Source organism: Montipora foliosa, chromosome 13, assembly GCF_036669935.1.
Source record: "Montipora foliosa isolate CH-2021 chromosome 13, ASM3666993v2, whole genome shotgun sequence".
NCBI lineage: Eukaryota > Metazoa > Cnidaria > Anthozoa > Scleractinia > Acroporidae > Montipora > Montipora foliosa.
Window position 1 is genome coordinate 38095978 of NC_090881.1, and position 15000 is coordinate 38110977.

Genomic DNA, 15000 nt, shown 5'->3' on the forward strand with positions numbered 1-15000 from the left:
AGACCTCAAATTGATTATATTGCTTCAAAGATTAGCAAAATAGCTGGTATACTCGCAAGGCTAAGACATCATGTACCTATAAATCTACCGCTCCTTGATATTTCCCTACACGCTCTACGGTATACTTGTCTGTGGGCAGGCAGCTCAGCGTGATTTAAAGAAGATCCTTACCTTGCAAAAAAGTGCACTCCATCTTATTTTCTTTTCCAATAAAGATCTCGTGCCATCCCTCTTTTTATTGCTTCGACCATTCTTCTTGTTGATATGCTTTACTTCGAAACGGTTTCCAAAATGCTTGATGTTTTTTACTAATTCAACACCTAAGAATATTCGTCAGCTTTTTATTCATTCATCTGATGTCCATGCACATAATACACGTTTCTATTCGGCAAGGACATTTCATATTCAGGAATCTAGATTGGGTGTGAAGCTTATATCCTTTTCTGCGTTTGGTGCGAGATTGTGGAACTGTCTACCCCCCGAAACTGCATATTATAATATATTTTAGCTTACAACTGCATATCATAATCCTGTACTATACTATTAACATTAATACCAACAATTATTGTACCTTATAACTAATGTCGTAATCCTATACTGTAGTAATATTGTAGACTAATATTGTAATCCCTCAACTTTTATTTAATGTTTATTTATTACTAATACTCGCCAAGATTAGCTAATGCTATACGCGGGTTGTGTAAATTGTGTGAAAATTGTGTGAATTGTGTGAATAAATCAATCAATCAATCAATCAGTTTCGTTAATTATTGTTATAACATTGTGCTGGTTCCTGGACAATTATGCAACATTTTGGCCATAGTTAATTTTTGGGAACTTTAACCAACTGGACTATTTCAGGGAGTTGATTGTGAACAATCAAGAGTTCATTTGCAGACTGCCCGCAGACTATCAGAAAAGTACAGTTATATAAGCCAGTACACGTGCGCGCGTTTTTGAAACTCCGCACTGGCTTATTCCATACATTAATTTCTTTTATCTTATAGAGATTACACATTAGCTAATCAGAGCTAAGCATTCCCTGTGACAGAGCGGTACTTCTAGCGATCTTGGATTTACCATAAAGACAAAGCGGTATTACATAAAACGTACTGCCCAATCAGATCGCTGATATTTGAATTCAGCTTATAAAGTCCAACACATTTTGAATATAAAATTAGCTAAGGAAGGAATAGAAAACAGCCAGCGCCTTTGTTGAGAAAACGGGTTCATTGTCCTTGTAAGAGTAATTTTTGGCTGAAAGTGTAATATTTATATGATGATATGGTTATTAAATGGTTTTCTATGGAATACGGATGAAAATTTCACTTGAAATTTGTCATTTTGTATATAACTCGCCTAAAAGCCAGTTATATACAAATACCATAAATCGCTCGCGAAATATTCACCCCCATTCCATAGCAAATTATTAAATAACCAGAAATTATTATATCTTTTCATTTCAAATTTAGCGGACCGTATTCTTAGCGGCCCGCCAAATTTGAAATTTTAAGGCAACATTTTCTTGTATGTTTTTCATGTCATTTATGTGAAATAAACTTGTGAAACGGTTTGAATCTTGCACGCCATTATTTTAAAAGGCCAATAAAATTATTTGCTTTTCGGACTTTCACGTAAGCCCATCATTTGTGGCAGCTGAACGTTCCGCTTGACTTCAACATGTTTCCTTTCCCGCAGGCCTTATTACCTCGGACATATGATATCTTACTAACCTTGTTTCCTGGGTCCGTACGGTACTTATCGTTCATACCCGTTGATTTATGGACGCATTAATCATCGGACAAAAACTCGGTCCGCGACTTACAGAAAGGACCTCGAGCTTCATTAGAAAGAGGTATTTATTACGTGGCAAGCAATTCTCAGGCTAAATGGAGCACTATGATTGGCTGGTTTTTGGTCGGGATTTTGTAGTGCGGACCATCACCATGGAAACGGTCCGTTTCCATATTTTTTCTCTCGAGATTCAAGTTGAGCGTAGCACAAAAAAGTTTTGCAAAAGTGGAATTTAATTTTTACATTACAACAGTACGATTATAGCAAGCGGAATTTAGTTTTACATGCAAAAAGGATACCGTTCAAAGTTCGCTGATCTGATCATAGACGAAAAATACGAACATTAACCAAGTGGAGAAGTGTCCAATCGCTCAAACAAACGATGCCCTATAATAAAACGAACCTTAGTAACCTGGCTTGCACGGGACCGTACTGGGGAATATTGGCTCAGTCTATCGATCGGTACGACATTGGGCCAATATTCCTAGTTCTGCGAGTAACACAACGGTTTACACAGATTGGATTGTGCAATTATAACCATTACCTTGCATTTCTGCTTTCCTTTGTTATGTTACGCACATTGTTGATTTCTTTCTGTCATGCTTGTGTCTATGCCGATGAAATTTTCCTGGGGAATCTTTGCGTAAATAATACCTCCTTCACGTTTTACAGCTGAACAATCATCTGTACTCTTTTTAGACATGAAGAAACCGTTTATTTGTTTGTTTTGCTCTAAAATGCGAGCGAAAAAGTGTTTTTTTGCTCTGTTTGCCTACGATGTAGCTGTTTTTCGATGTGCCTCGACAGTGACACGAAAATTTTGCCCTTGTGTTATAAACACAATCTAGTGTTACCTTGGAGCTTAGAGAAACTGCGATCAATGCTACTAACTGGTACGCCTCCAATCTTCTAGCTGGGAATCTTAAAAAGTATCCTTCTATGAACATTGGTGACAGTGAAGACAAAAACGATTCTGTGTGAACAATGAGGAAATAAAAACAGTAGCAAAGGTTGAACACTTAGGTGTTACCTTAGACTCGAAACTTAATTAACTTCACTGTTCACATCAGCTCAGTGTGTAAGAAGGCCAGCCAAGGGATAGGAGCGCTTATGCGACTAAGAAATCTAATTGCCATTAGTGCCAAACTAGTACTGTTCAAAACAACGATTCTATCCTACTTAACGTATTGTCTATTAGTTTGGCACTTTTGTACAGCCAGTGATTCGCGAAGGATAGAAAGACTCCAAGAGGGAGGCTTAAGGGCTGTGTACAAAGATCACCACGCAACCTACTCAGAACTACTCAAGAGGGCTGAGCTACTAACACTAAAGAACAGACGCCTGCAAGGTGTATGCACCCTTATGTATAAAGTCACACACAAATTATGTCCAGCTTATATTAGCAATATTTTTTAATACTCATAGCACCTCTTATTCTTTAAGACAAACTGACTTTAGTGTTCCTTGATATAATACAGTAACATATGGTCAACGTTCTCTGCGCTACTTTGGACTAAAACTATGGAGAAAACTGCCTAAAAATGTCAGATCTGCAAAAACCTTGAACAACTTTCAAAGAAGCACTATTCGAAAGTTTGAAGTTAGCTCTCTGTTGGACGACCGATGCATGCGTTGTTCTTGCTGTTCATCAATGTAGTTAGTTATTAAATAATTATTAGGTTGTAATATTATGATAGTATTTATCAACAAATTAGTTCTTAGATTTAATTTTAACTTTATTTTCTTAACTTTTACTAAATCTCAGATAAAAAGATTCACGAGATATCGGTTTTTCGCATGAAATTTCCCCCGGAATTTTGTAGTTAGGCCATGATTTTTTCTATAGAGGAAAGCGAAGAAAATGATTTAATTAAGCTGTGACCAAAAACGCGGGCAATTCCAAAACCCTGTTTTTTTCACTAACCCCACAGCCAGTAAGAATAACCCGGGAGGTCCGCTTTTAGCTTTAGGCTTGGCTAAATCTATAACACTAGTTATAATCGTATTTGCGCTAAATTTGTAAAGAGATAAAAATAGTACTCACACTGAACATTGATGTAAACATCTTTAAAAGCAGGCCATCCTGCGCCATTATTAGCAGTACATCTGTATCCTCCTCCATCCTGCCTCCTGATGTTCATCAGTGGCATTGTGACAACACTGCTGTCAAAGAGTCTTGTCCACGTGATGTTTGGTACTGGGTCACCAGTTGCTGAACAATTTAGATTTAGCTCAGCATATCCCTCAGTAACAGTTTGATTTGCAGAAATTTCAGTGATCTTGGCGGGAACTAAAATAATCAAAATAATAACTACATATTTTCTTTGTTTACAGAAATTAGCTTTAACTTTATTCATTTGTAACCATCGAACCAAAGAATACATTTTTTACCCAAAGCTACAACGATGCTAATAAAATTTTATCTGCTGCAAGGGTTATAATGATTTCCAAACTTTTCAGTTCTTAAATCTTACCAACAACGGTCACTCGAAATGTCCGTTTCCATGATTTCGAGGACCCTCATCCTAACGTGTCAAACTGACAAGCAACATCTTCTTCGACATCCATGGTTACTTTGAAGATGATTAGTATTAATCGCTGTGAATTGATCCAAGTGAAGTTAAACCGATCTATCTTCAAAACCCAGTACTACCCGAGCTATATTAAATACCGGTACGATGCTCAAAATCCTAGTAACGCCTATATAAACACCCACTGACTGGATAGGATTGTTGGCTGATGCATTGGTCAGGTCAGTTAATATCTATGGTTCGAATAACCCTTGGATCCGCAGTCGTCTCTAACGGGGGTGGTTCATACCAAGTGAAGGATCTTGTCCCATCTAAACAGGAGAGTGAACAAGTTAATTGATGTGCCGCATTAATAGCTTGAATCTAAGTGAATACAAAAGAAAAAGAACTGAAAAAATACTTCAACTGGTTTAAATTAAAGGAGTAAATGAATCATCTGAATAGTTTTTAAGAGGGAAAGTTTCTCCAGAACAGCAAATGTCTTCAAGCGAAGAAGAATTAGAGTTTATAATTAGTAACGTGAATTAAGATTAGTGTGAGCTAAGTTCGTCTCCAGAATACGAGATTAAACAAGAAAGCTATGCATCTCTGTCGATGAGCGAGTCGAGCGAAGACGAAGAGGCCGCTACATTTGACAATGAAACTATAGCCGACGCAGAATGGACTGCCAAGTACGAGAGAGTAAGGGAAGCTGATGAAGAAGTAAAGAAAAAGTGAAAGCTAGGATCGATTAGACGGCAACTGTATCAGCCAGAGCAAATGTAAACAGTACAAAAACCTTGAACATGCGACAAAGAAATATTCGACAAGCGTACCATTTTCACTTTCTTCCTTCAGCGACAGCCGTCTTCAAGGCGCATTTCTGGACATAAGTGGTCTTCGATGCTTTAGCAAACGTATTTGTTTGCTTTCACACGGGTAAGCGTTTAATTTAGAATGAGCCAACGAAACTTTCAGATGTTGCTCAATACACGTATACCGCTTTTGGGGTGTACGCTTTCGAGGGGGATGAAATAGACAGATGCCTAGACTTGAGGACACATATTTCACTGGAAAATTAAAATTTAAAGAAAAGTTGGCCGGCGAAAATAAATCGTGGATGGATTTCTCAAACGTGGAAACCCGACTGTTATATTGTCTGTTGGGGTCTGTCATTTTACCAAGGAGGACTTCAAGGGGGATCTTCAGGTATATGAATATTGGTCTTGGTGACATTCGCTACATAGGGAAACCTCAGTCAACTGGTCCAAAATATCATTGTATTGAAGCGAAGAAACTGAATCAAGCCATATATAGACGACTTTCACTGTTATGTGCTAATAAACATAACTTGAAATGTGGTTAAATTTTGTTAGCTGTATAGAAACTACTGAAACGATTTACTCTTACCATTTGATGGAAATGTATAAATCGATCGTTTGTTTTGAAGTTGTAACAGGAATCTCGTAGAAAGCCACGGTAGACAGATTAAACTTGATTTCCAGAAATTTATTTCACAGCAATGAGCGCGGGATAGCACTGCAAAAGCTCTCTTTCGCTTTGTAAAACTCCTGAATATAACTCACATATAAAACCCTGTTTAACGACCTCGAGGTAAATCTGTTAAGAGGTGGAGCCAATATCAATGTAATTTAGCCTCTGGAGTACGATTCAATTCTGCAAAGTATTGCTCTCCTCGCCTGTGTTTTTTTCTTTAAATCAAGTACATTTTGTCACCCGGAGAAATCCTTGACTATTGCTTCGTCATAGCCTGGTTTGCATACACAAAAACAAAGATGGCGGATTTCAATTTAAATTGCCTATTTTTGAAGCGTTATTGTTGGCTATTTAAACACATTTAGTCCAAATGAGTGGTCAAGTATAACAATAAAGGTGAAGGAATTTCGATTCAGAGAACCTTTTTCTAGACCGTACTTTCCTTTTAAGTAAGTCATTCCCTTACCCGAAGAAACACTGATAAAAACCGCACGGATTTTGAAGACTTTGCGGCTCGTTTAAGGTTTCATGGCCTCACATCTTATTACAGCTAAGAAGTGTATGAAATTTCTTGACAAAGCTACATCAATACAATTCCACTAACCTGTTATTAAATGGCAAAAGCAGGAAAACATGAGAAATACAATAGGAAACTTGATGTCGGTTTAGGGTCGAGATTATGCACAGGCAGCCCAAGTTCAAGGTGCCGTTTCGGCGAAAATGGAAGGGTCAATTACAATTTACATGGCTCGTGTTTTCAATCCCTCGAACGAGAAAATTTGTCTCGTTAGCCTCTCACGCACGAGTGTCTGTTGAAACGAGCTACACATTCCTTTCCCTTTGTTAAGAAACTCATCTGGAAATCAAGTAGGGGTTACATAGGAACCAATCGGCGCTGTGTAGATTGCTCCCGTGGGAGCGTCAATGCGTTATCTTCTTATTTGGATAAATCCTGAAAAGAAGGATGCCTTTCCAAAATATTCCTCTAAAACATTAATTGCTCGGTGGGGTATGCATTGGCACTCTCGCGGGTCAAATTGCGAATGCTTAGCAAGGGCATGGTGTCATTTCATCTAAAATAGCGCCGTGGAAATATATAAATACGTAGAAAAATATTAAAGTATTGCGAGTGTATTTGAACTGCACGAGAACCATTACCTTCAAGCACAATAAACGCAACTAGGGCAGTTGCGAAAAGAAGCTTCAAAAAAAAATTCATTACGTTTAAGCTGGAGATTTTCAGGCTGCTTTTGGCGATGATCTTCTCCAAAAATTGATTTCATGTTTTTTTGTTGCGAACCGATCGTTCGAACTCAGGGTTTCTTCGATTTGAAAAATAAGGCAAACCTCAAATTACTTCAACAGAAGGACTATTACAAGAAATGGGTTATTCGAACGAAACTACTCCAATAAGATAGAGAGGAAAGAAATGTAAATATGATATCAATCGCAAGCGAACGCCACAAATAGGTTTGAAACGAGCAAAATGTTTCAAACATACGAATTCTACCGTACTCATTTTGTGAAGAGCCGCAAACATTTAAGCCAAAGCATGAAATTTATCCAGTTTTTCGTTGATAAGAATTTAAGTCAGCAATTTTAAATGCCCAACACACGAAGCCCATTTTCTTGCACTGACCGTACGCAAACGTTCTCAGGGCCCAAAGTTCAATTCCAGAATCTGGAAGTCAGTTGTAATTGGTCTACGTAAATTCCGGCTTTTTTCAGCAGACGCTCGTGGGGCAGGAACCGGCGGTGACGATGCCCTAAGAGTGTCTCCGTGGGAGGCTATTGTCTCGTGTAGTAGGCATAATAATTATAGTTTTCCAAGCTTTCATTAAGTTTTACTTTGAACGCAAACTTTTATGGCTAGTTTTATCACATTAATAAAGCAAATTATAAAAACATTTAGGATAGTACGCGCACTCTCATTGGTGAATAGCTGTGTTTAGATGAGAGTATGGAAACAATGGTTGGTAGGAAATATGAGCGTGTGACAAGAAAACCTGTTTCAATCAAAAAGTAAAAGAATAAAATAGCATTTTTCTTGATTTATTGAATTATCTTTGAGAAATATTTTATAAAAGCAATAGAGGACTTTTTCCGTGTTTTCATAGCCTAATTTCTGCACTATTGCAACAGAGGACGTTTTCCGTGTTTCCATAGCCTCATCTAAACACTCGAGGGAGTTGGGAGTATTCTCGACAGTTATGCAAACCCTCGACTGCCTCCCGGGTTTGCATAGCCGTCTTGAATTCTCTCAACTCCCCCTCGTGTTTAGATGAGGCTATGGAAACACGGAAAACGTCCTCTGTTGCAATAGTGCAGAAATTAGTTGCCTCACACATACTCACACATAATTCGACAAGGAAAAATGAGAAAGAAATTGGTCCTAATTATAAGCAACTGGTTTTAGTGAAAAGGTTCTTAAGGTAGCGGAGGTAGCTGTAAGCAAAGTACAAAAAAACGGACCGTTTGGAGTGTTTAATTTTCTTAGGCAACGTTTACACGGGTCCGGACAAATTTTTGCTCGGACGAATTTTGTACCTGGACCTCCTGTTTACATGGAACAGTACAAATTCTGTTACAGATCGCAATGGTGTTTACACGGGTCCGTGCAAATTTTGAAACGGCATTTGAATGGCTTTTCTCTGCTGTGATTGGTTAAGCTAATGCTTTTAGCCAATCACGTTGTAGCTAGGTGAAGTACGCGGCAAATCAAACATGGCGGCAGATAAAAACTTTATTTGGACAGATAAAATAAAGAAAATATTTGCTTGCGAATAGGACTTTCATGTTTTTCCCCGGGGTTGCTATTAATCCTATTCTGTTACTTCAGCTACAAGCAAGTTTTTAGTCACACGCGCAGTTTGTTGCGCCGTGACGATGGTTATGTAATCAAGCAAGTCACGTAGCGGGCCTAGCGTTGGAGGTGTTATATTTTCATTACGTCGACCCCCCTCTTTCTACTGTATCACGAGTTAGCTCGGCTCCGCCACGAGGTATTCATTCATTCGTTGATCATCGCTGGACGAGATAGTTCTACGCCAACTCCTAGCATATCCTTGCCACGTTTGCTCATCTTGTTTTGCCCGCGCGCGGTATTTGCTTTATATTTACATCACAGTCCGAGTTCCTCGGTGATATTCTTGAAATTTCATACCATGGCAGGCGCTAGTTCTGTTCCTACCGCTCTTATTTTGGGTCATTCCTTTGTGAAGAGGCTTCAGCGCGATTTGTGAGCGGGTTTTGATCCCCGAGCCAGTCGCGACTTTAAGCTTCTGGGCACAGCGTCGGTTTGTTAGCATGGAGTTGGCGGTGGAACGGTTCGCGCTTTAATGGAGAAGGACCTTCACGTGGTCAGGGATCTCGCTCCGGATATCCTCCAGATGTGGTTGGTTCTGCCATTGATGATCTCGTTTCTTTATTGTTGAACGATTATTCCGTTCGTGTGATCGGAGTTTGTCTTGTGATCCCACGTGGCATTTCATTTCCACATGCCACATTTTTTGTTCAGCAAGCTACAATTTTAAACCAGTACGTTAGCGTTGTCCTAGACCATTACCATAATGTTTTTTGTTGGTCTCATGATAAGTTTAATAGCCGCTTTAAGGATCTCTTTAAGCCAGGTGGTGTTCATGTAAACCCCTTGGGACAGTATTTTCTTTACCGCAGCTATCGTGGCGCTGTTCTCAAAGCCACGCGGCTACTTAAGGACAGTTGATCCGAGTTTTTGTCTTCCCTTTATGTTTATGCTCACTTAATTGCACGCGTTTTATCCTATCATTATTTGTGTAACCTCTATTCAACGGAGGCCCTTTGTTTTGCCAACTTGTATATGTTCCCTCCCTGGCAAATTTGGACGCCTTGTCTTAGCTGTAATAACAAATGGATGTGGTTCCTTCCCCGATTCTAGTTCGCCTTTAATGCCTTAAGGTTAGGTTGTTGTTTTAGCTGGGCATACATATACGTGCTAGCGTTAATGACGGCTGGCAATTTGTAGCTACCATGACCCCAACCAGATCTGAGGCTACAATCTTAGGGTCTTTGTTCCTCTGAGGGTAAGGCAGCCATATGTACATGCAGTTACACTGGCTCTGAGTATTGCTAGTGATATGTAGTTATCCCAGCCTTTCTTTAACTCTTCGGCTGTAATCTCAGGGTCGTTCCTCTCTGAGGCTTTGGCATTTGTAGTTATGCTGGCTCCGCTTATTGCTAGTGATATGTAGTTATACTAGCCTCTCTCGCACTCCGAGGCTGTAATCTCAGGGTCGTTCCTCTCTGAGGCTTTGGCATATGCAGTTATGCTGGCTCTGCTTATTGCTAGTGATATGTAGTTATCCCAGCCTCTCTTTAACTCGTCGGCTGTAATCTCAGGGTCGTTCCTCTCTGAGGCTTTGGCATACGTAGTTATGCTGGTTCTGCTTATCGTAGTGATATGCAGTTATCCTAGCCTCTAACGCACTCCGAGGCTGTAATCTCAGGGTTGCCGTTCCTCGCCGAAGGTTTGGCATATGTAGTTATGCTACCTTTGATTATTGCTAGAGATATGTAGTTATCCTAGCCTCTCTCTGGCAGTTTGAAGGCCTGACAACTCGTCGGCAACTTTGTCTAGACATGTCTGTGCCTGCCAATTAATTAATTAATTAATTTAATTTTAGTCTTGTGTGCTCACCTTTTTCACTTACTGTGCTGTGAGCAACGTAATTTAGTTTCTGCCAAGTTTTTTCTTGTTTGTTTCAGTTTCACCATGCCAAAAGTGCTCGCTCGACGACCGAAGTCCCCCAGGCATCAGGAAAACGGGTCAGTCCCCGAGCCAGTGTACAGGCAAGCTCTGCTGCCGCAAAAGCCTTGTCCTCACAAAATAAACGTTCCAGGAGGATGACGTCATCCGCTCATGTATCTTCAACAGCTTCTCCAGTCGAGGCACTCGACCACAATGCTTTGGTTTCACCACAATTTCTGGAAACATTGGTGAATCGAGTAGGTTTCACGTAGGATGGCAACATCTCAACTGCCAGCACCATCACCTGTGGTTGACAAGGTCCCCGCTGGTCCACCAAGCAGCACAGACCCAGCTCCTCAGACCCCTCAGGTCACCTTAGCCTCTACCATTGTCCAGGATAGTTTGAGAGGTGTTTCTTCTGAATTAACAGGACTTCCACCTCAAGTATTACCATGTGTACAGCCTCAAGTACTAGGTCAGTTGATTAATTCAGTTGCTCTGCCTGTTGACGCCCGAGTATCTGACAAGATACGTGCCAAGATTTGGAATCATGAGTATGTGGACTTTGGCTCACTCCACACCAATCCCACTTTTGAACAGCAATACCACATTAAAGTTCAAAGTACCGAAGGTGGTCCATCCCCTTCCCTCTGCATCGAACCTGTATCTAAGCCGAAGAAAATCTCTTCCATAGAAGCTTCGTTAAGCAGCTTTCATGTGTTTGTAGGGGTTTACACGGAACGTTTTCCTCATGAGTCCCCCGCCCTCATGAAATATATGGGGAAATTGTTCAAGATTTGTCTGGGAGGGGTCATAACTGGAAATTCTACGATGAGAATTTTCGCTTCTTGAGGCAGACGCATGAGTCTTCCCTCCCATGGGATAGGATCCATGAGGAGTTGTGGTTGAAATCTCAACTAGTTTTGCATAGAAACCCGCAAAGTAATTCCACAGTTATTCCTAAGTCTAGAGCAGATATCATTCCTAAGGGTTATTGTTTTCTGTTTCATAAGAACCGTAAGTGCTTTCCTGGATGTGCCTTCAAGCATCTTTGCTTTAAGTGCGAGGGGCACCATTCAGTGACCAAATGTATTTTTTGTGACTCACTCCAAGCCGGCAGTGTCCAGTCCCTCTCAGCCAAATCCCATTCTGCCCAGCCTACCCACTCCAGTAAAAGTTCATAGATTAGGTTTCCTTCTTGACGGGTATAGCCCTTCCACTGTTGCATGTTTATTATCAGGTTTTACTTGGGGATTTCCTTTGCATTTTGAAGGGGAACGAGTCTCGTCCTCTGCTAAGAATTTGTTGTCAGCTTTGGAAATCCATTAATGGTTGATGCTAAAGTTAAGAAAGAGTTAGAAGCCCATACGCTTGCTGGTCCTTTCCTATCTCCTCCAATGTCTCCCTTTCGAATCTCCCCCCTGGGTGTGATACTAAAAGAAAGAACCTGGCGAGTTTAGACTTATTCATCATCTGTCCTTTCCCAAAGGTTCATCCGTCAATGATGGCATATCTCCGGAGCACGCAAGTGTTCGATATGCAACTATATATGATTCTGTTAAGCTAATAAAAGGGACTGGCCAGGGTTGTTTTTTGGCTAAGACAGACATCAAAAATGCATTTAGAATAATCCCAATTCGCCCAGCCGATTATGGGTTGCTAGGAATACATTGGAGGGGTTTCTATTACTACGACCGTTGTATGCCTATGGGCTGTTCTTCCTCCTGTCTAACCTTTGAGATGCTTTCAAGCGCAGTGGAGTGGGTTGCCCGTCATCAGTTAAAAATAGGCACTATTTTGCACTTGCTGGATGACTTTCTATTGGTTGCTCCTTCAGCTGAATTACGCCAAAAACACTTAAAGTTATTTTTATCTCTTTGTGAGTACCTTGGTATCCCCATGGCACCAGAGAAGACTTGTGGCCCAGCGACCACAATGTCTTTTGCAGGCATCGAGTTGGACTCTGTTCTTTTGGAGGCTCGGTTGCCTCTCGATAAAATTGAAAAATGCAAGTCGCTTATTTCACATTTTCTGTCTTGTAAGCAGGTTTCCCTCAAGGAGGTTCAGTCTCTAACAGGCCTCTTAAACTTTGCATGTTCCGTCATCCGCCCTGGTCGAACTTTTCTACGAAGACTCATTGATCTCAATTTGGGCATTCAATCTGCTCACCATTACATCCGTCTTAACAGAGAGGTAAAGGAGGATCTAAAACTGTGGCTGTCCTTCTTGTCCAGTTTTAATGGGAAGTCCTTTGTCTTGGAGGACACCTGGCTTAGTTCTTCAAAACTTAACCTTTACACCGATGCCTCGGGTGCAATGGGTTTTGGTGCTGTCTTTGGGTCACATGCTATGGGGAATGGCCTATTAATTTGAAATATCGTAAGATTGCAATACTTGAGTTTGTACCGGTGGGGTGGGGCAATGAGCAATCAATGCATTTTGTTCCTGACTGATAATATCAATTCCTTCAGGGCTTTTTAAAACTGATTTTTTCCTTTTCTTTTAATTACGTTTTGCTTCGTTGTAGTTTGGGGCTGCATTTCACTTGGGTGGGGCGGCACCATGCTCTGGTTCATGGTGCTTTGGCGTTTTTGTGCCCTCACCTTCACAGGGCGGAATCGTTTTGTCCAAATCCTTAGATTGTGCATGTTACTTAATTCGAGATTGACATTAAACCGGTTTTGGGTATTTGCCCTCAGCCATTTTACTCCAGACCACTGGTTGTTTTGTGATTAATAGCGCCCTGTAAACAAGTGCGGGAGGTGCAACCCAAAAATTTATAATCTCCCTTGAGAAGACATAAGGGGGGAAAATACATAAATGCTTTAATTTGTTGCATGTAGTTTTAGACTACAAAGTCGGAAAAGTAGGCAAAGGAGTTGACTGGGAGACAGTGAGGAGCAAGTACGAAGACATAACCAAAAGGTTTTTGGAAAAGTACCCTGATAATGACATGAGCAAATTCCCTCAAGGCGGCAGGAAGCGTCAACAAAGACAGAATCCTAAACAAACTAAAACGTATCGTGCTTTTGGTTTTTGTCAAATTTGCTTTTAAACAGAGGGAAATGTAACTCAATGAAAGTAAGAAATTGCGACCTTGAAGCATTTTTGCTTAGCAACCAAAAAACATAACTAGATTCCATGCCTTAACCACGCTAACCGTGCAAAACCTTGCACGGTTCGGGTGTTTTCACGAGTCCGTACGCATGGTGGAACCGTGCCGGTCAAAAAGTTGACCCGCTTTTTTCAGGTACCAAACTTGCACACTTAGCCGTTCAAAACTTCGTCCAGTTCCACCGGTCCCGTGTGAACGCAGAGTGGAACCGTGCAAGTTTTTGTCCATGCACAAATTTGTCCGGATCCGTGTAAACGGGGTCTTATATAGTTTTCTTGTCTATTTACCTAAAAGATTCAGTTTTCCGGGATAAAAAGAAAGGTTACAGGCAACTGTATCTAATTCAAAACGTTACCGACCAATCCAATCGAAAGAATGAAGGGGTAGTTTCTAAAGAAACTGTGGTGCTGCGTCGGTGGGGAAGTAGTATACAAAAATTTGGTTTATCAACGGAGTTGATAATGTAAATTGGCCACCGTACAGAGATTCTAAAAGCTGACGTTTCGAGCGTTAGCCCTTCGTCAGAGCGAATCGAGGGATTATGGGTTACGTGTAGTTTTTATAGTAGAGTAGGAGCTACGCTATTGGTGGTAACATGGCAACCTGAAAAATAGGAATATATTAGTTAAATGAAAAGCGTTCGTTAATACCGTGAGGATTAAGGGTGCCGATTTGAAAGATGAATTTATGTTCCAGATTCTTGCGGCTTTCCGTCGTACCTAGATGTAGGGAAAGGCCGCAGATAGCCATGTGTTTTTTGGAGTGGTTAGGCAGATTAAAATGGCGAGCGACTGGCTTGGATGCATCCTTGTCATTCTTCTCAACATCGCGAAGGTGTTCGCGGAATCGGTCACCTAGTCGTCTACCTGTCTCACCAATGTATAATTTATTGCGTAACGTACAGGTTATGCAATAAATGACATTTGAGGAGGTACATGTGAAACGATCGGTGATCTTAACAGATCGCTTAGGTCCCGATATCTTGCTAGTGTTAACAATGAAAAGACAAGTCTTGCATCGTGAGCGCGCGCATTTGAAAGTGCCGGGTTGCTCGTTAGTTTTGAGCGCGCTTCTAACTAAAAAGTTGCCTACGTTTTTGTCGCGTTTGAATGAAATAAGTGGAGGTTGCGAAAAGATTCTACCAGTCTCGGGATCATTTTGGAGTAATTTAAAATTACTAAGAATGATGCTTTTGACTGCGTGATTATGAGGATGGAAAGTGAGGGTGAATGGAATTCTGTCATTCTTATCTTTTTGTGACGTTTGTAGTGATGACTGTCGATCAAATTGTTGGGCGCGATGATGGCCCGCTTTGACCACAGAGACAGGATAGCCACGTTTCTCGAAGAACTGGCACA

The 15000-nt window shown here is 40.7% G+C and overlaps 1 protein-coding gene across 1 annotated transcript in view; it reads right to left on the reverse strand.

Annotated features, from left to right (window-relative positions):
• The window catches only part of LOC137983197 (fibroblast growth factor receptor 2-like), a 72117-nt gene that overhangs the window by 17059 nt on the left and 40058 nt on the right, over window positions 1–15000 (reverse strand). The window contains exon 5 of the mRNA XM_068830385.1: window positions 3839–4084. Within this exon, the coding sequence (XP_068686486.1) occupies window positions 3839–4084 (246 nt within the window). The remainder of the gene's footprint in view (window positions 1–3838; window positions 4085–15000) is intronic.